The sequence below is a fragment of the Epinephelus lanceolatus genome, chromosome 6 (genome assembly GCF_041903045.1).
Source record: "Epinephelus lanceolatus isolate andai-2023 chromosome 6, ASM4190304v1, whole genome shotgun sequence".
Taxonomy (NCBI): Eukaryota; Metazoa; Chordata; class Actinopteri; order Perciformes; family Serranidae; genus Epinephelus; species Epinephelus lanceolatus.
This window is the reverse complement of record NC_135739.1, coordinates 3,790,264-3,811,248: the sequence shown is the minus strand read 5'-3', so window position 1 is coordinate 3,811,248 and position 20,985 is coordinate 3,790,264. Positions and strand designations below refer to the sequence as shown.

At 42.4% G+C, this 20,985-nt stretch overlaps 1 protein-coding gene across 7 annotated transcripts in view; it reads right to left on the bottom strand.

Moving 5' to 3' along the window:
* The window catches only part of suco (SUN domain containing ossification factor), a 53,532-nt gene that overhangs the window by 16,606 nt on the left and 15,941 nt on the right, over positions 1-20,985 (bottom strand). For 3 of the 7 annotated variants that reach the window (XM_033621177.2, XM_078168481.1, XM_033621180.2), the window contains exons 2-13: positions 14,611-14,731; positions 12,286-12,387; positions 9,865-10,199; positions 8,936-9,070; positions 8,422-8,608; positions 5,228-5,339; positions 4,594-4,721; positions 4,393-4,460; positions 4,165-4,272; positions 2,521-2,626; positions 750-770; positions 400-455 (exon numbers count right to left, since the gene is read on the bottom strand). In XM_033621177.2, the coding sequence (XP_033477068.2) occupies positions 400-455; positions 750-770; positions 2,521-2,626; positions 4,165-4,272; positions 4,393-4,460; positions 4,594-4,721; positions 5,228-5,339; positions 8,422-8,608; positions 8,936-9,070; positions 9,865-10,199; positions 12,286-12,387; positions 14,611-14,731 (1,479 nt within the window). The remainder of the gene's footprint in view (positions 1-399; positions 456-749; positions 771-2,520; positions 2,627-4,164; positions 4,273-4,392; positions 4,461-4,593; positions 4,722-5,227; positions 5,340-8,421; positions 8,609-8,935; positions 9,071-9,864; positions 10,200-12,285; positions 12,388-14,610; positions 14,732-20,985) is intronic. The other 4 variants (XM_033621178.2, XM_078168483.1, XM_033621179.2 and 1 more) reach the window with 3 other exon arrangements.

Below are 20,985 nucleotides of genomic sequence, written 5' to 3'. Positions count from 1 at the left end.
GACGGTCCTTCAGTGCTGCATCTGTTTTCTTAATGTTAACTTTCAGTGGTCTATGGTGTTCAGATTTCCCTCGTTTTCAACTGTTGTTCAACTTACACTCGTATTTTCATGTTAGAATTTTTATGCAAGTTTTTGAGTACTGTATAATAATTGAATTTGAGTGCCCACTCCTAGTGGTAATAAAGTCTAAATGGATATGATTTCCTGTTCTTGACTAGTGTCTCTATTAACTTGCAAAGACAGAACAGTAACCTAAATGTTTCCTCCCAGGGTATGTTGCAGTGCAACTATATTTCAAAGGACTGATGATCTTTAACTCTGCATGCTTTAATACCAATTCAGATACAGGAAACCAAAAAAGAGAGGCCTTGAAATAAAAGATGCTATTTCCTGTCTTACCTGATGAGACTGAGAGGACAGAAGTGTTCTGATCCAAAGTGGGAGAGAAGTTCAACCTACAGGGAAAACAGACAAACCGTTAAATTGAAAATATCATAGACAACAGCACCAAAGCCAATAACATATGTGTGCCCACTCCGTACACCCCAATCCACCAAATATGTGATCATAAATACTAGAACTGCAAAGCACTGACAATATGGTTTACATGCATGTTCTACTTGTTTTATATCTTTCACATGCATTAAAGATGATGCTCTGCCAAAGCTCACCCATTACAGTGTATGACCATTACATGAGTGCACTTTGCAGCGCATCATAGCCTCTGACGGAGAGAGAAGAGTGCTAACCTTTATGTACTTGATGAACATCTGATGCGAGAAGAAGACAGGGGGACAGAGAGAGAGAAATAAAAAAACGAGAGAAAGAAATGAGTAAAGATTCAAGATTCAAGCTACAAGCAAGTCAAGCATTTTTTGCACTCTGGCTCTCTCATAAGACAAACACACTGCTAGGACACACACTGGATCATTGTTCTACAACAGTCCACAGGCAGATACTACAAAGAGGTTTCTAACAAGGAGTTAGACAGAAGCACAAGCAAGACAGAAGGACAGACAGACAGACAAGCTCAGGACAGATGTAAAACATCACGAGACAAAACAGTTTCCAGCTGCTTAGATCAGTGTTCTGACCGAAGCAAATAATCCTGAAACTTTCTGCACAAAAATCAGTTTATGTAATAAAAGTACAATTATTTCATAATAGAGAACATGAATCACAGCGAGCACCCACACACACACACACACAACACCTACACTCGCCACATAAAAAGGAAAATCAACTGAGCATTAATCAACTGATTAACAAGTCTGCACAGTGAATAATTAGTGCGCAACATCAAGGGTGGAAGTGTGAGGGGGAGAGACAGCTCAGAAAAGCACAGATACAACACTTGTTTCTGGGTGAAATTTAGACTTAGGAATCTTCAAGCACATCACAGTTTGATTACACTAAAGAGAGCTATGGTGCTATATAAAACAATTATTCATACATCTCTGATAAAAGAAGTCGCCTAGCGTAGAACCTGCACATGACACATGTTTATGTCAATTACATTCCACCATCCACTTGGTTCAGCTGTAAGCCCGCTCTTCCAAATTCTTACAGGACATGATCATGTAGAGAATTGGGTTTACACTTCCAAACACTGACTTCTCTGCACTGAGACACTATACTCATACTTTCATACTATTTAGTTTGCCAGGAAAAGATTTAGTATTTCCCAATACATACAAAGCATGTCAAAAATACCAGGATGTTCTACTGCATCTGGTTGAATTTTGAACTGTGCAAGCAAGCATGCTTCTCTGGCTACTCTGACCCACAGTCCTTTGTGAAGCGTAAGATTCACCACATCATGTGAGTCACAGACAGATAACAGTACAACAGCTTGCTAACAGCTATCCCCAAGGTAACGGATATTAGAGCAAGAGGGTCAAAGTTCGGGGCCCAGTGTTACGGCCAAAAAGTACAAGTGTGCGATTTGGAACGTAGCTTATCTTTCAAGAGAGAACCGCGATGCATTTTAGAGTTTGGTTTCCCCCGCCCCCACTGATATTGTGGATGTAGAGATGCAGAAATAATGAACATCAAACTTTTAAAAGTCAGAGTTTAAATTAATCTTAGTGAGAACGATGGTAAGTGACTAGAGCAGTAGAAAAACATTTGTAATCCTTCAGCGTCACAATGATGAGTTCATTTCCTGTGTCAGCAGCATTTAGGACAAACTACAACAGACTTGGCCTGGTGAGATGTGTATCTGTCCTTTAGTTCTAGTGAAACTCTGTCTTGGACAAACACCCTCACAGTCATTCACACAGTCACATTTCTTCACCCAGTCAAGGGAGGGGTTCCAGGCAACGCTGATGACATGGCTAACTTACCATGAAGTCATAAGAAGGTCCCCTGAGCTTTAAATACAGCTTTAACCCATGAATGTTTCTGTGTGTACATTCATCGAGTACAACACTACTACAAATGAATAAATAAATTGTTTGTTGCTTCTCTCATTGAGACACAAGTGTACTGTTTAAGCAGGAGGAAGAAAAAAAGCAGTACCTTTACATATTTAGCATAAAGCTGTTCATCCAGTGGGAAGCTCTGGACTATGCGCTCATCACGGGCATGAAAAGTACCAAGCTTTACCCACTTGTTGGTAGGATATCTGCAGACAGAATGAAAGAAAACTTAGATGCTCGTGTGCATGTAAAGACCACGGTGTACTTCAAACACAATTTGGCATGTTCTCAAAGGCCGGGTGCAAATGCCACCGCGCTCCGTGTGACTGCTTCCATGACAGAGGGGGGAATTTATGAGTTGTGGTGCGAGATGATGCTGGAAATAAATCCTGACGGTGACATCCAGAACACAGACAACCCTGGCTCTGGAAGCACTAAAGTTAGAGCTGATAATACAGGAGAGAGGAGATGATTTTATCCTGTCCTGGTCCTGATGGTTTTATATAATACTGTTTGAGAAGGAGGTGAGCCAGCCTGTTTCATAACCTCCTAAAATGAGTGTCCCCTTTCACTGAAAATATTCTTCCACCCAACATACTGCAAAAAACAAACCCTAAAATAGTAATGAAGAACTGAATATTGTAGCGAAATTATGAGCTGTACATTAAACTTCTTGTTTTAGAGGTGTTAGTTGATGTGCAGCCATGATTCAGGCTAAGAAATATGGCAAATGTAGGTTTTTGTACAACTTGATTATCACTACTTCCTTTTAAAGGTTAGGGGGTTTTTTTGGACCAGAGGAACTTTCTTGGATCTAAGAACCCCCTTTTTATTATGTACGCTATTTTGAGGGACTATTTTAGTTTTAGTTTTTGAGTAGGTACTCTCCCAACCATAGAAATAGCAAGAAAAACTCTGAGACACACAATGGGCAATTCAGCAACGGCAACCGCCATTTTTTATAAACAGTGTTAGCTGTGCAAACGACAGCTCGTCACAAAAACAGAGAGGTAGACACGGACAAATGACCCAACAGTGAATTCCAGGATTTGCTGAGCATATAACCTATGCGACACGGGAAATATAACGCAATTTTGACATTTCAAAGTGAAATATATGTTACTTCAGCGTTATTGGTGGTGCAAATGCAAACAAACAAAAAAAAAGCCCTTGAAGGTATGTAATTCTCAGGGGAGCTCCCCAGTGAGCAGTTCCGCTCAGGGAGTCCCCAGAACTGTTTGGTCTACAAAGAATTCTTATGTTTCCTCTGGAAGCTGCTTGACATCCTCCCCGATCAGTTCTTCACATGTTTATAATCTGTCTTTAATTCTGTCATCCTGCTTGTGTACACTATAATTGTATTTTTTAGTCTATTCTGCACGCAACATCTGCTGCATATCTGTCCGTCCAGGGAAAGGGATTCCTCCTCAGTCGCTTTTTCTGACGGTTACGGTTTCTAAAGCCCATTGACGTCAGTTTGTGATTTGTGATATTGGGCTTTATCATTAAACTGACTTGACTTGAATAACAGTTACTGTTCCTCAATAAACCAATATGCAATATTCCTTCCTCCACATTTACTTGCAAAAGATGATGCACTGTGAGCAAAAAGTTTGACTAGAGGTGTGTGCATACTGCGGCATCGCCCAATGCAGGGCTTTTTGTGTGTCACACACCCACCACCAGCCTGTGAGAACATGTCAGTCAATTCTTATATTGACTGAATTGAACTGTGTGGGTATACCTGTCACTGATAGAAACTAAAAAGTCTTTTGGTGTTGATGAGAAGAGCTCAAAGTTAGCAATGTCCAGCTGCTTGACTTGAATAGGCTCACAGAGCTCTATCACAAACCTGGAGAGAGATAAACAGAGAATGTTTATTTAAAGATAAACTCATGAAAGTTGCAAATCTAAAATGGAGGGTCGATTACAGACAAACTGTGTCCCAGTGGTGTGTTATCAGTGCACTCACCAGATTTTGTTGCTGCAAGGATTTAGCATGTAAAGATCCATATTCTCCATGAGAATAGCTGAAGTGCTCTGAATAAAACAAGAATAATGAGAATGAGCGGACGCATGACAGTCATGACAGTTTGTATCCTCAGCTGTGTCAGTATATTTGTTTGTGTGTGGGCAACAGGGGACAGGTGATGTGTGTGTGTTTGTGTTATACCTTGGCTTCGTTGTTGGCAGAGAGTATCTTGGCACCACACTCCACAGAGGCATAATTATTCTTGAAGTTTTTCTGGACCTTCTTCACTGGATGGGGGCTGCCGCTGGTTGAGGTATGGAGAGACTGACCTGGACAGAGGGAGTGTTACATTAGGCCCATTACAGACACTGGAAAAAGAGCATTGCCTGAGAGGAACAAGTGGAGGGGTTATGCAACACACATAAACACACGCTCCGCTGACCACTGCACATGGCGTGCACAGGCAGAAAGAGAGAATGGAGAGAGAGATGGTGTGAGAGATAGACAGGAAATGAACACGAGGAAGGAAGCAAACGTGGCATGACAGAGGTACACAATGCACGAAACAATAGTGGTAAGGAAGACAAAGAAGCAATAAGATGAGATGTGAATGAAAGTGACGTGTGAGGGGCTCCTTTGTCTACAGAGGCAAAGCTGCAAACTGCGCCTGGGCATGTGTCGCAAGGTTAGATTAACATCATCATGGTATCTCTGAGTTATCCAAGCAAGACTCTCTAAAACAACTTAATGGGACATTAGACTTAGCTGTGGACATGGTGTTTCCCTTTTCCTTTGTGCGCATGCATCTAACTGTTTTAATAATGAATGCACTCACTCTTCTCCTTCTCCACCTCCATGACTTGTTTCTTCCACTCGTCAAAGGTGGGGATGTCTTCTTTGCTGGGCACTGATGGATCGGTCTCCCTGGCAATACTGCCATCCCCTGTCTGAAACACACAGACAAGTGTATCACACACACAGGCTTATATTGACAGTTTAACCGTATATATCACCAAACCTAATGTCTTAATATGCTGCATTCTGGCAGAAGACCACAGCAGGTTGCAACTAATCTAATATATATGAAGATATAACTGAAATTATTTTGTATCATGGCATCAGTGAGCCACTAAATGAATTGCACGCTATGACGAGTCACTAACATGCACGTGTAGTAGTCATCTAGCCCCAGGCCACCAAAGCATTGAGATGCACTGAACTGTGAATAATATTTTGATGGATTATGTAAGTACCCTTTTGGACCTCGGAAGCCAGTCTGATCCTAAAAATCCAACCATCTTAGACGGCCTCTTATGTAAACACCACAACACGTTTGGCAGGACGTGTACTGTAGCTTTGCAGCCACATGCAGATTAATCACCAGCTCTTGGCTCCAAAACAACAAAACAACTACATGTACTGTACACAATGCACACAGTCTCATTAAAAATAAGGAAATTCCCCCGGATACACTCGTCTTTCATTATCCTTCAACCATGAAAAAAGCAACTGAAAGCAGGTTTACTCAGCATTCGCCACTTGAAACTTTTAAAAGCTGCCCTTTGCTAGAACAGCTGCGCACACTGAATATTTATAACTCTCAGTGCAGAGCTCAACAATAAGGATTGCCCAATTGCCCGGGGCAAGTAAAACTCACAGTCAGGCATGTAAACTAACAACCCGATCGGGCGAGTTGCTAAAAATAGTAAAAGTTACTAACTAATTGATAAAATAAATGTATTTCAAAACGTGCTCTTCTGCTCTGATGCAGCAGTCTCTCTGCCTGAAGTCACAGGCACAGCTGTGTAACAATGTCCTGCCCACAGCCCCCATTGATATTATTTTGCGCGACAGACGCTTCATATAATAACACAACAATATACTATTTATGGTGTTATGTCATCGTGTCATTTCTGTCTCTACATGGTCAGGTGTTAACAATTCTCCTCTGCTCTCTGCATCACGCATGGCGGAGTTTCGCCACACACACAGGTGATCACGCTAGAGCGACTCGGGCCGCATTTTCCTGACCAAACCTGACCCCGAGCCCGGTGCAGTTTGTCATCTGACAAAGTTATTGTTATGGACAGTGTGTAAATAACCATCAGATTGCTGTTACGCACAGACAAACACGCTGCACTCCGAGCAGCGTAGCACGGCACTCATGCTGAGCTTGTGTTGCGTTCAGGCGTTGTCACGTAAATAACAACTTCCAACACTTAAATAGGTCATAGCACAAAACAGCAGCATGTCAAGTGAGTTTTTACTTTATTATATTCAATAAAATTGTATGTTCCTAAATCTTGAGACACCTCATATGTAAGCTAGACAGACATTTCACCTGCTCATTACTGTGCACACATGTACTGTATGTACTTAGTCCTAAAGAGCCCTTCTGGTGCCAGTAGATACACAGAAACATCCCAGCAGGCTGTGCTTTGCAAGCATACAAAAAAGTTTCACGCATGTGAAAATTATTTTTCATGCGTGTGCTTTACCTCCTCTGCTACAACTCCATCCTAGGGGAAACACTGCTGTGTGCGTTTTGTGCAACAGGTGGATGTGGTAGTCTACTGGTAGAGTAGAGAGAGAGCTAAGTAGCGTTGAAGTAGAGTAGAGCAGGGCAGAGAAATGGAAGCAAAATATATTAAACCCAGTGTTAATACAACAGAACTGGAGAGAGGGGTGAAAAATAAATAGAGGTGGGCATGGCTCAAGTAGGGCGCAAAATTATAGACGGAGAATGATTGACAAATTTTTCACTTTAAGCCCTGGCACTGTCATTTTTGTGTGAAATTAAGCTACAATACATGACATATGTTGTTTTAATTAATAAATACAGTGTGAATAAAGATTACATAACATAAAAATAACTGCAGTCTTTGTTATTTGATAGCCGTTTAAATTAAACAATTTTTATAGGACAGGTAAAAACTGACTTCGGGCAAGTAGATCTCTGACCAACTTGCCGAACCGGGCAAGTGAAAAAAACCTTAGCGTTGAACCCTGCAGTGCAATCTGGCCAGCAGTTGACCATGCTACAAGCAACATCTTTGGTGCTAACACTGACTATGTTTACATGCACAAAATATTCAGGCTTTGATCCAAAAAGACAACATGCCTATGAAGCTGTTTACATGGCTAATAAAAATTGTTATTCCACTAATATTTCCCTTTACATGCATCCATGCACACTCCCCTCAACGTGACAGAATGTGTCATTTATCATGTTAAAATATGGAAAAGTGGAACGCTTGTGTCATTTTGCTTTTTTGCATCAAAACATGATTTTTTTCCAAAAGAAATGTGGGCTTTTCTTTTGAGCATAAAACTCACATCATGACAATATACACATCTTACTGTACACAGGCAACATGCTTTGTGTCACCAACTGCAGGAAAAAACTCCAGCTGAGATGCATATTCCTAAAACCTGAATAGCAGCATATCCCACACAGAAAACGCGACAATCGGAAAAAGGCTCAACTTGAATGTCTGAACGGAATATGCTGTTTATGTTAGTTACCTGTATCAAATTCAGAATACTGTCATATATTGAATCATAGTGGAGTGTTACTGTGCATTTAAACATAATCACTGAGAACTGAACAGTGTAATAATCTAATATACATTTTTAAGAAAAGTATTTCAGCAGGATGGCTCTTGTGTCACCTGAACACATATGCTGACTGCACCTTGTTCAATAAAAAGACAGACAAGGTGTCCAGGAAGCTAAGAGCCGGGTTTTTCCACCACCTGTCCATGTTTATGTCTGATTAGGGTCAGATTTTCCATCAAGACACCTGCAGCACTGTAATGTCTCTGCCCATGCCTACTGAAAAGATCCACACTCTGCTCACACCTCCACACTGTTCTGCTAATGTAGAAAGCTCCAACTTTAAGAGCTGCACTGAAAATTCTTGCATCTGTATTTACAAAAATGCTTTGGATTTTCTAACTCACATAAAAACCTTGTTTGTCCACTGAATGTATAATGAACTGATACATGTGAGAACCATAAGCTGCTGACCTGCGGTTCTTGGCGGTGTTGAGAACTGTTGCCCTCCGTGTCCAAATCTGACAGCCCGCCCTCCAGCTCCTGCCGCTGCTGTTGTTGTTCCTGGTCCACATTGCCTGGAGTCGACTGGACCTCTGCTTCAGGACCAGAGCTGTGGCTCTGGTCTGTCCGCTGGTCCTCTATGCCAGCCTCGTCCACACTATAGCACAGACATGGGGCCAACGAGGTGGAGAGGGGGAGGAGGAAAAAGGATAAAGAGGGGTTGAGAACACAAATAAGTTCTCGGTAATGTTGGACACATGATGCAAAACATTAAAAAGCATTCAATTTATTTGACAGAATTGACTGTCCTTGGTTGTGAGCAGGCAAAACAATGGAAAAAGGAAATAAAAAAAAAAAATTTAAAAGCAGAAGTAAGTGGAGAGCAAGGCCAGCGGTCGATGGTTGCGCACAGCAGAGAGGTGTAGCTTGTACCTTGATTACCTGTCTCTGTGCTTTGATTGGCTTCCAGGGGTTAGAAACTCACCTGAAGAGAGGCCTGCCAAAAGGGGAGTTTTCACAGGTTGCCAGTTCGGGGGGAATGACCCCGCACTGTGAATCAGAGTGCTCAGCAAAGACAAAGCTGTCTACTGGGAGTTCATCTCCTGCACTGGCAACCGCACTGAGGGAAAGAAAGGACATGGCGTTTACCACACCTCTTTACACTGGGGAGGGTAGAGAGAGGAGGATGGGGTGGGAGAGAAGAAGGGAAGGGGGTAAGGAAGAGCAGATAAAGGACACAGAGCGTAGGCAGAGAGAAGAGAAAGAAAGGGGTGGACAAAGGGGATGGAGTGGTCGCTTGGTGGTGGGGCAGCTGGTTTGCACGTCTTGAAATGTCCTAATGTTGACAGCCGCTTTGAGAAAGGCACTGGATGGATGTCTTCTTCTTGAAGGTTCAACCCAAGTGATATCCAGAATGATCTTGGTCAAAGTTCCATGTTCAAACAGGTGACTTTCCACAATGTCCATGAACTTTCGTTGGAAAATCACTTCGACAAAATTTCACCTCCTCAAATCAGTTCCATGTAACTTCGACGCTGGCCACAGGTTCCATAAAAAGCGACTCTAAAATATCCAGGCTGTCAGAACAACTCTCCTTTGAGTTTCTCTTTCAGTTTGTGATCAGTCATTGACAAGTGGTTGAATAAAAGTAAAATAAATACAAATTGAAGGGAACAAAAGTTAACCAACAAAAATATCAAAGAAAATGTGCAATGGCAGCATCGGAAAACAGTTCTAACTTCATTATACCTGGATTAGGTTGAAACTGGCTTTAACCATCATAAGAGGAACAAGCGTTTTCTTTGCCATCTGAGGTTAAAATTTTAGTTCTCCAATGTGACTTCTCTGTGGTTAAAGCCAACTTCTAACGCCAGAGAAAAGGTCTCTGGAATGAAGAAGTGAATCTGAGCTTACCCTGTGTGGGTCTGGCCGACACTCTGTGAGGTAGGTATGTTTTCAGCTTCATCTGGGGATGTGGCTGGGTGTGAGTCCAAGCTGGGGTGTGCAGCAGGGGCGTCACTGATGATCTCTGCTAGGGCTGGGGCATCTGTGGACACTTGGCCCTGTGCTGGAACTGGTTCTGGAGTGGAGGAGACAGGGACCTCCTGTTCATGGTCCTGGGGGTCAGTCTGCAGGTCCACATCAGCCTGGGGGTCTGGGTGGGGCTCTGGCTCAGGAGCAACAGGTACAGTATCAGACTCTGGGTCAGGCCTGGTCTCCTCCACCTCAGCTTCCCGAGGATTCACAGTCTGGTGAGAGAAAACACAAAAACATTCATATATAAAAGACAATCAGTCGACACCATGAAAAACCCAAACACTTTTACTTGATTGCAATTCTACAGCGTTAGCTCGCCGTCGTTTACAACCTAACCTGTCTCTGTCTGCACACACCACTTTATACACTCACTCAAAGGGCCTGTCCCATTTCTACCCCTTAAATCTTCCACTTGGTATTGAGTGCCTTCATTTGCGAGATAGGGAAGTGAGAAATATTAGGGTAGAGATCTTTCCCTAAGAAATGGGACACCACTTCATGCAAACTGGCGTGGACAACGTGCCGGCATACGTCACATGTAGTAGCGACGCAATGAGAATGCCGGCTCCAGCGCTTGTGTTGTGGCGCGTGCTATGTTTATTCTTCTCTGTCTGATGAATCAACGGAGAGAAATGCTGAAAACAGGAGGCGCCTACGATGTCTTCTACTTCTGATCGATTTTGTTCAGGGAGGTCGATGTGTTTAAATATTTTGACGCTGTGTTCAACCGAGTTGCTGATGAGTTTATGCTGGTCCAACCATCTGTTGTTTGTATAGTCTCCATTCCGATCGTATAGTAACAATTGTAATAATTGTTTTCCAAAACTTGCCGAAGTTGCTGACTTCGCAATAGGGGTGGGGGAAATACTCGATTTTTAGATGCATCGAGATTCTGTCTTGAATGATGTGAGGATTGATTTGGAAAACTCATAATCGATTTTAATTTTGTTTTTATTTTTCACATTACCGTAACTCCTCAACCATTCACGCTATCAACGTAATTCCCACAGATTCTGAAAGCTGAGAAGCTTTCCAGTGATATACAGTACATTACGGTAGTGATGTCATTATCTGTGGAGGAGGGGAGGGAAGTGAGCACAGCAGGAGGAGAGTGACAGCTGACGAGAAAAGTTGGAGTGATTTAGCAGTGTTTTAGCTGAGTTTTGGTGCATTTTAGTGGAGTTTGGGTGGCGTTTTCTGTGTAAATATTTAGTGTTGTAAATAATAGTATTTGTGGTTTTTTGAGAGCTTTTGAGTTTTTTTGTCGTGTTTTCACCATAGTTCGTAGTTTTGCCATCGTTCGTCTTTTTTGCAATAGTACGTGTTTTTATAGTTCATAGATAGTTATAGTCAGTTATAGTTTTGTAAATACTGGAGGAGAAATGTCGAGGAGGTCGACAAGGGACAGGAGAGTCAGCTTGAGATTTGTGGATGAGGAGGATGGACCGGAGGAGACTGGTGGAGTGTTGTCATCTCAACCACAGTAAGTAATACAGTTTGTATGCACTGGATATGTGTTCCCAGCTTTGTTACAATAATGTTTTTCAATATCTAGTGTAAATTTTCTTATGGCTCGTTTTATAATCGAAATCGTTGCCCTCAGAATCTGAATTGAATCGAATCGTGAGGTGCCTAGAGATTCCCACCCCTACTTCGCAAGGTGTTTCAGGAGATTTCATCTTCCACTTCGTTGAAAGTGTGGGTCGGGGCTCCCTTGGAGTCTAGGGTGGGTTTAAAGTGTTGGAAACCACTACCTCAATTCTGTTTTGGGACACCACTAGCCTAGATGTGAACACGCACAACCAAGTGCAAGTGGGTATTTCTAGGGGAAGTGTGGGTATTGGGACAGGCCCAAAGTCTCACCCACAGCACTACCTGATTGGTTACACATCATGAGCAATAGCCTATCAACAATGAAGGCTGCTGGGCCTCTGATGGGCAAGGACGAATGCAGACTGGAGCTGCTCCAGTGAGCAAACAGTGCTGAGTGTTGAATGTGAGGTGGGAGATATTACTGAAGTTGTAATAAACATCACAACTCTACGCTGAAGTTGCAAAAAACATCCAGTGTTTCCAGTAACATTCTGCAGTTAGCAATAGTAGTTACTGGATGTGACTTTAGTTGTATGAGTATGAGAACTGCAAGGATACAAGAAGAGAGTTCATCACCATCATAATTCATAAAAATACAGCACAGTACGACATATATAACACGGACCTGAAAATGTGCTTTCAACCCACGCCTGACCCGTTCATAACATCTCGACCTTTTAATAACTTGTAGACATGTGATGTTACCTGTTCTTGGTGTATATTTTGTGTTGCTAGCTTCTCTCGTGCTGCTCTCTCTGTCTCTAGTCCCATATCATATGATGTATGTGTTGTCCGTTCTTCCAACACCTGGGAGAAAGAGAAATAAACTCCACATCATCAAACAATCCCCATTCTTGAATAGGAATTATCAATGTCGACAAAGCTTTTATAACATATGAAATATCACAGGCTAAAAATGAAGCACCATCACGCGACGACTACTCAAACTCTCTGTGAGAAATTTTTTGATGGATTATCTTTGTTTAAAAAAAAAAAAAGCTTTTTGTTTGAAAATGTGAGATGCAATAGGCCTTTGCATCTCAGGTTGTGAAAATGCCTTTTGTTGGCGGACAAAGACTGTGTTATAAGGCCAGTGACAGACTGCCAGGCCTGTTGAACTGCCCTGGCACGCCTGTTTGTTGCTGGACCATGAACAATGATTCTCCTTCTTCCGTGCCCACACATGCATACCAAAACACACTCGTTTCCCCAAATTATCATTCATTCTCATACTCATGCACACATTACCACACACACAAACAACTTTGAGGACCCATTCATAAGAGCTGAGGGTATCAAATATTTAACCCAGACCCAGCTCTGAGCTAGCACCACTCCACCTCGCTCTGGTGACGTCCACAGACTGACCTAAGATGGATTAGTCTCCAACATTATTCAGCCACTAAGAATTGCGAAAGCTTTGTTTACTCTGATTTCTAACCTCACAGGGAAGGTCCTGACCTCTACCACAAACACCTCTATGACTCATTATACAGAAAAGCCAATGTTCTTGACAGCGTGTAACTAGGCTGCTTTTTAAGTAACTTTTAACCTGGAAAAGGCCTCTAATCTTCATGGACTGAACATGGCTGCTCTTTGTGAGGGTCCCTGACACAGTTTCGATCACACAACAAGATTATCAGTCGTAAAGTTAGAGAGATATCGTGAAACAACTGATATGTTGTTTTCTTATTCAATAATGCCTATCTTGGTGGGAACAACAGAGGTTTATGCAACACACTCACCCTCCCACCAACCATCCACCTGCTTGCCTCTTTAGTCCACCATTCGTCTCTCCATGCCTCCTACTTTTCACTGGGGGTTAGTGGGCAGCTAAAGTGCATGACCCAACTCCCACCACTTTCCACTTGGTATTCTGCTAACTCATACATTTCACCATGAGCAGTGAGTCTAATAATAAGATGAACCAGCAATGTTAACCACACGTAATATCCATCTGTCCATTAACTGCTTCTTATCTAGGGTCAGGTCGCTGGGGCAGCAGGCTAATCAACATAGTCCAAATGTCCCTCTCTCCTGAAGCATTCTCCAGCTCCTCCTGGGGGATCCTGAGGTCTTCCCAAGCAAGATGAAACATATAATCTCTCCAGCATGTTCTTGGTCAACCGCCACAGGGTCTCCTTCCACTTAGACATGTTTGGAAAATCTCCAAACGGAAGACGCCCAGCAGGTACAAGATCAGATGCCTGAACCACCTCAACTGGCTCCTTCATCGTGAAGGAGCAGCGGCTCCCCACCCTATCTCTTAAGGTGAGCCCAGCCACCCTACGGGGGGAAACTCATTCCAGTCGCTTGTATTAATGAGGTCATTCTTTCAGTCACTATCCAAAGGTCATGACCATACGTGAGGCTTGGAGCGTAGTGCACGGACACAGCACTCATTCAGGTTATGTAAGGCCTGTAACAACAGCCCCAGTACCCTGGGGTGACGCCGTCTCAAGATCCACGATACACATATTGACTGGAGGGGTAAACTAGCATGAACCCTCTCATAGCCCTGGAAGGATTAAAGCTGGTCCACTGTTTCACAACCAGTGTGGTATCTGCAATGCTCCTCTTAGATCTGAGGTTCAACAATCAGACACAGCCTCCTTTTTAGGATCCTGGCATTAACTTACCCAGGGAGGTTGAGCAGTGCAATACCCTAATTATTAAAGCATATTCCAGTCCCTGATTTTTAAATACGCTAACTACCGCCCCATTCAGCCATTCTGCAGGCACCGTCCCGATCTCCATGCGTCTTGAAGAAGCCTGTTAGCCCAGACAGCGCAAATAATGTCGACAACTTTCAACATCTCCAACAACCAAAAAGTGAACAGCATTTGTAAAATAGTGTCAATGTGTTGTGATTAGAATTTTTTAGAAAAGAAGAGGTTGGTATTACAAGGTCTGTTTTTTGATAGAATTTAAGTTTGTGCTTTTTATTATTATGGTGTATTAAAGCTGTTTTTTCAAAGCAATGCTTAATGTGTCTGCCCGATTCACTCAATCTGAAACATGTAAACCCACCTTGTGTTGCATGGAGTCCTGCTCCTGCTCCTGCTTCTGGCCCTCGGGGTTTTTGTCCCCCGCAGACTGACCAGGGCCAGACAAGCTCTGCTCTGAACAATACACATGTTGACTGGGGTACCTGAAACACAGACAGGGAAACATTTGTCAAACCAATGCAAAATTATTGTGAACATCATACAAGAGGGATATGTAACTAAACTTAGAGTGAAGTCGATGTCAGTTGCCATAAAAGTAGTTGCAAAATTTCATCATAAAAACCCTGCACCAAGTTGTTGCCATTTCCACAACTAGGTATGGGTTTAAAACAAGGAAAAGAAGGTCAACATCACAGTACGCTATAAGCAATGGCTGCCTTTGAATTAAGAGAATGCTGAGGCTGTACTATATCATTCCCTCACAGTGAGAGCACTTCCTTCCCTGGGGGGGAGGGCATCTGACACGAGCTCTTTGGGCACAGGCAAGAAAAACACTAAGTGTAGGAGAGCAAAAGAGGCTGAATGTGCACGAGATACACAAAGGGAATAAGATGAACCCCAAAGGACTGAAGGTAAAATCTGGTCTTCAAGGAGAGACAGAGCAGGATAAAGGCAGAAAGTGAATAATCATGTGTTAACAAAATTCCACTCATTATTTCTGTATTTTTGCAAGCTGTTCAAGGCAAACTGCATTCTCTGAATCAGTCTTTCAACCCAAGCTTTCGTAATTCTCTCCCTCAATTTCATTTCAACAGAACTCACCTTTGTGTGCACGTGTGCAACTTTTACAAGTTTCATTTCAGCCCCTGTATTTCGGCACACCTGGCCCCTGCTTTCCTGTTCACTCAATTATGTTCAAACACTTTCAAGGCCACCAATAAAGTGCAGTTTACTCAAGGTCAACAAGGCCAACGTGACGAGAGACTGACCCACGTTACCTCTGCTGGACAATAGGGCTACTGTAAAAGCTTGTGCATCTTTTCAATACAAGATTGCTGATGTTACATGCGCGTTGATACTGCAGTATTGATGACAGAGAGTGCAAAATTAATAGGACTGGACAGGATAAGAAGCAATAAGAATCAAGCAGAGGAGAGACAGCTGCAGTTAGTTTCCTCAGTATCAGTGACAAATGAAGCAGAATGAAGCAAGGGGAGAGTGAAGCTGAACTGACAAGAGGTCTGTCTAAACATGTTCTCTGTGCTGTGATGCTAATAAGGTTTTCCCATGACTCACCAACAAACTATAACACTTCTTTGAACTTTAATGAGTCCATCAGCAGTCTGCTTGAAGTTTACTCATCCTACACAGATTGAGTAAAACACCCAATTAATTAATCAGCGTTAATGCAGATAAAATACCTCTCTAAAACCTATTACATTTGTTTAAACCTGACAGTATGTAGACACTATGGAAATACTAATGCAAAAATCGAACTCAAAGCATGCCAACACTTTGCATCAGGGACAAACTGCACACAAACGCAGAGCTCAGATACAAAGCACCATGTGATTCTGAAACTGGAGCGGTTCTCCTTGAGCAGTCAAATATCAATGTCAGGAGAGAGCGGGACACATGGACAGTCATGTTAGCACCCTGTCAGCCTGGCTGTTGGGAGGAAGGGGATGAGCAGTATGCACACATACTCAACAATCACACAGAGACAACCATCTGTGCAAGTCTGTATCCTGTCACTTACAGAGCCTCTCCATCTGTATTCTGCTCATTAACATCTGAGGTGATTGAATGACAAGATTAAAGATGACAAGAACATCCAGCTAAGGCTTAATTTGTAAGAGGATCTTATGAGGGCCGTGCTGTATACCTTATCAGAGTTATGAGCAAATGACAATGGCGTATGATAAGCTGTTAATACAAACAGTGAAGGTTTCTTAGAGTTTTCAGGCAACAGTTTTGACTAATTACTGAACATACATGTGCTCTCTGGCTATGCTGCAGTAAAGATAAAGGTTAATATCTCTGCTGCCTTTTCCACGACAGATTTATCTCTGTCTGAATGTTGAACATAGGTGCAAAATCTAATATCTAGGACGAAGGCCTTGCATCTAAATTCTGAGGGACAGCTGGCTCTGACACCAGGACATGACATTTACTGTTGTTGTTTTTGCTCCCTGCTGATGACCTGTGCGCATGTTCCTATATGGGTTAGTACCTTGTAATATGCCCTTTCCCATAAAGGGCTGGGAAGCGTCACAAGGCTAGTGAGGGAAACCTAAGAGCTGAGCAGTGTACAGATACTATAGCGTAAATATGAACCACAGGCTAATATAGGCTGCTGGCTAAACTTAGATCCATAGCTTTTAACTATGTTGTGCTGCGTTTCAAATGTCTCCTGTGTCCCCCTCCACCCTCAACCACTGAACACCCAAGGATGTACAGGGAGGACATGTCCGACATATTATTACTGAGGAGGACACAAACATAATTATGCAACACATTGATGTAAAAATCAAATGTCAGCAAATTATGAGGACATCATTTAATCCCTGTGCAACAGAGAGGATGAATAATGTCTACATTTTGGATTTTAATCTCAAAATGAATTAAAATAAAATTGGTTTTAAAAACACCTCAAAGTGAAAAGTCTATGAAAATATATCCCTTTTGTTTTGTAACTCAGTAACTGACATCATGGTAGACTACAATGAGAGATAAAGCCTTCAAATTACACGTTCAGCAAAGTCAAAGCTACTCCAGGGTTTCCCACACATTCATTTATTTGCAGCAGGCCGCCATGCTCAAAACATCTGCTGCCATGTTTTGATTTTCTTTTTTGGAGCTGGACCATTCATTAGGAGCACCGTTGGAATATATATAAACCGTTCTGTTCTTATTTGCTCCACAGATAGAGCAGCACAATACCAGGCGCAGTGAGGGTGAAACTTAATCTTCAGTGTGCTGAGTCTAAAGTTTGCTTTCACTCACAGACAGCTGCTCCTCTCATCCTCTGATCTGATCAGCTCTGATCGAATCAACTGATCACTTATCCACCTCGAAACTCAAAACTCTACGAATTGCTACTAAGGGGAAAAGAAAGTGTTCCGTCCGTGCTGCGTTCACGGACCCGCAAAAAACTCCAAATTTAGAAAGGCAGCCCCCACCACCAATAATTAATCGATTAATCAATCAACCTAAAATTAACTGGCAACTATTTTGATCATCAAATAATCATTTCAGTGATTATTTTTAGGCGAAAAGCAAAACATTGGCTGGTTTTAGGCTTCTTAAATGTGAGAAAGCTTTAGACATTAGGACTGTTGGTTGGTTATAACATAACATGAAGATGCCATCTGAGGCTCGGGGAAATTACTATTTATTGATAATGACTAATCTTTACTTGCAGCCTGAGACAGCAGATAAAATCCAGTGAAAAATTGTGACAAAAACTGCAAAAAACACATCCAATGCAATCCAATCCCTCTTGCACAATACAGTATCTCACAGCAGTTCAGCCCTGTGTGCTTTGTAAAACCTTTGAAAATTATTCAGAAATTATTCATAGCTTGGCCTTCCTGTATATGCGTACATATCCATCCAGAGACAAGCAGACAGTAGAGAGATAGAGAATAATTTGGGAAATAGTTTGAAATGTGTGGTACAGGGACACAAAGTCAGAGTATGAGTATGTACGAGTAGGATCTCCAGAAACACTAAGTCTGTCCACTCAGAATTTATAAATCTGTTTAAAGTGTGGCTATAAGGCAGCGCATGTCAGAATCCCTGGCGTACACGTCACTGTTCATACACAAAAAACTTCTATTGTATCCCAACTGAGTAACTTCCCACATGCTAGATTTCATCCATCTTCAGTCAGAACTTTGCAGCTGTAAGGTGCCTACGGGAAGGCGTGTAAGGTAATGTGGATCTCTGCTGAATGTTTGCATGATCTGTTTACTTGTAGCCTTGAGAGTATAACAACTGGCGTCTTTGCACAGGATGCCTCAAAGCCTCGGAAATGTTTTGCAAATTTTCCAAACATCTCACAAGGCTGGTATGGTCTGAATAGTTTGCTAAGTAGATATATGCTTATTTATATCAAGGCCTCTTTCCTCATGCATATTCTCTGAAACAAACCTTGGCTGTTTCACGGTCTAGTTCCACAGTCTAGTTCAGATAAGGACCTGCAAGGCTTTACTTCAACAGTCACTTAACTGTGCATTAAATGTCATTCTGACACAGCTGTAAAATGTCTTAAATCTGTATTTGCAGTTGCTGATATTAATATCTAATAGTTAAAACTGGCTTAATAGAATCATTTTGCTGTCGAGCCATTTGTTACCAAATTTTGTTTATCATTTTTTAAAAGGCCTTCCATCACCCAGATAAGACAACGCTTGTGATGAGAAATGCAAATATCACTGACTTCCGCCATGTGATTCAATGAACCAGTGTTAAACTGAAACCTGCCTAGTCACCAAGTGTTATCCAAATATTAAACATTCAAATACAGAGATTAAAACATGTGGAGCAATTCAGGACCACAAATGCTCTCTCTTTACTGAGCTACATGCAAATCAGAGCCCGAACTGAGAAACAAGTGGGCATGACGCCCTCCCGCCCTCGCTCAGCGCCATCTCCACAAGTGAATAGAAAGACCTGAGTGTTGACATTCCTTCTACGGATGAATATAAAAGGAGAGCAGATGAAAAGAGACGGGGAAAAAAAGGTAAAGAAGGGGCCGATCTGATTTGGGGGCGTACCGTGACCTACTTTTTAATTCAAATAGTTATGCAACAGTGGGAGGAGGAATGCATGACCCACAAATGGAGAGAAATGCAGAGATCGCTGAAGAAGCAAATGTTCAAGTGTGCTATACATTACATACTAGCAGTGGGCTAATGCCAAGCTAATGAAGGAAGAGCTTGAGGCAAGACTAATGAGTCAGCAGCCTGCAAATACACTCTTCCTCATTCTCTCTCTACCCCTGTTTCCTGTCCCACTTCAGAAGCACCTGGGGATTTAAATAAGTCTGTTGGATTTTTCTCTGGCTTCAAACGCCTCAATCATTTTTTAATATTCACAGAAGTGCTGAAGAGGACATTATTAGCTTGTTTGCCACCTATTATAGAAACATGAATGCACAGAACGGCACTGCTAGAGCTCTGATGGAGTTGGTGATAACTTCTGAAAACAGCTTTATACGTCTGGTGCCATCGTAGCACCACAGCTTTGCACAGATGGACACAGACACTGTGGCGAGTAGCTACATGTCCTCCTGATATGCTGGCTCTGCCGGTTCTGACCAGCCAAATCCCCTGATATTTCCTGTTGGCTTTAGGACTTTTCAGAGCCAGGAGACATAGCATTAAATCAACTATACTGTACCAACCGGCCAGGTTGACACAGCACAGACAAAACTGCAGAGCCAACAGGCTGAGGACAGATTCATCTGCCAGCAGCAAGTCAAATATTATCACCAGCTGCATGGCATGCAAACTGCGCTCTGATCTCTTCTCAGGCAGGATGTCTGCCTGGTGACTAAACATTTTCAGAGGTGTTAAGCATGACAACACGTGAACTTGTGTGGGTGTTGCTCCGTGCTGCCTTTGGTCCTGCTCTTTCTCTTCATCATCATTTATTCTTCCAACTGACTATTTATTGTTTGACTAGTTTAGATTGAGCGAGCTTTGTCACCCTGCCCTCTCTGATAGCCTGGTCACACCTAGTGGTATAACATGTGTTTCAGTGTTTCCAACACAAGTGGACAGCTGAGACACAAAGCGGTTTACACCTGTGTTAATAATGCATTTCCAGCTGACCACTTGTGTTTGGATTTTGTTACTGCCTATGTAAGGTCAAAAGGCCCTGTGCATGGTTATTACTGCCACACTCTCGCTAGCTGCTTGCTATTATGCTTGCTAGGCATGTTAGCAGTTGTGTTGGTACAGCTTGAGATAGTACTCTCAGCAGAACCCAACATGTTTCCTTCCATAGGCAAATAACGGTTACACAACATTACGTCCAACTCGTCTTATCACTGTGTCACCAAAACCACCACCACATCCTGCGCTGATGACACAGTCCTTGTCAGGGACGTATCAGAACGCATTAGTGTTTGCGCTCCACAATATGTGGTCAAATGCATCCCAGAGTGAGGTTTGAGTGATCGGATCATAATGTTTCTTGGTGTCCACTTGTGATCAGATCACACAAAGATGCTGTTAAAACACGGTAAACAGAATCGTACACACTAATCACAGCATGACACAGCAACCAACAGCATATAACCAGAGCCAGGGTAGATTAGTTGTTGCCTGTCCCTCTCCTGGCCTAAATCTCTGACCAGCTTCTCTCTCACACACACTGACAGCATGTGGCGGACTTACCCGCCTTAATTGTCTTAAATGAAAAACTTAAACTGTGTCACAGTATCAAG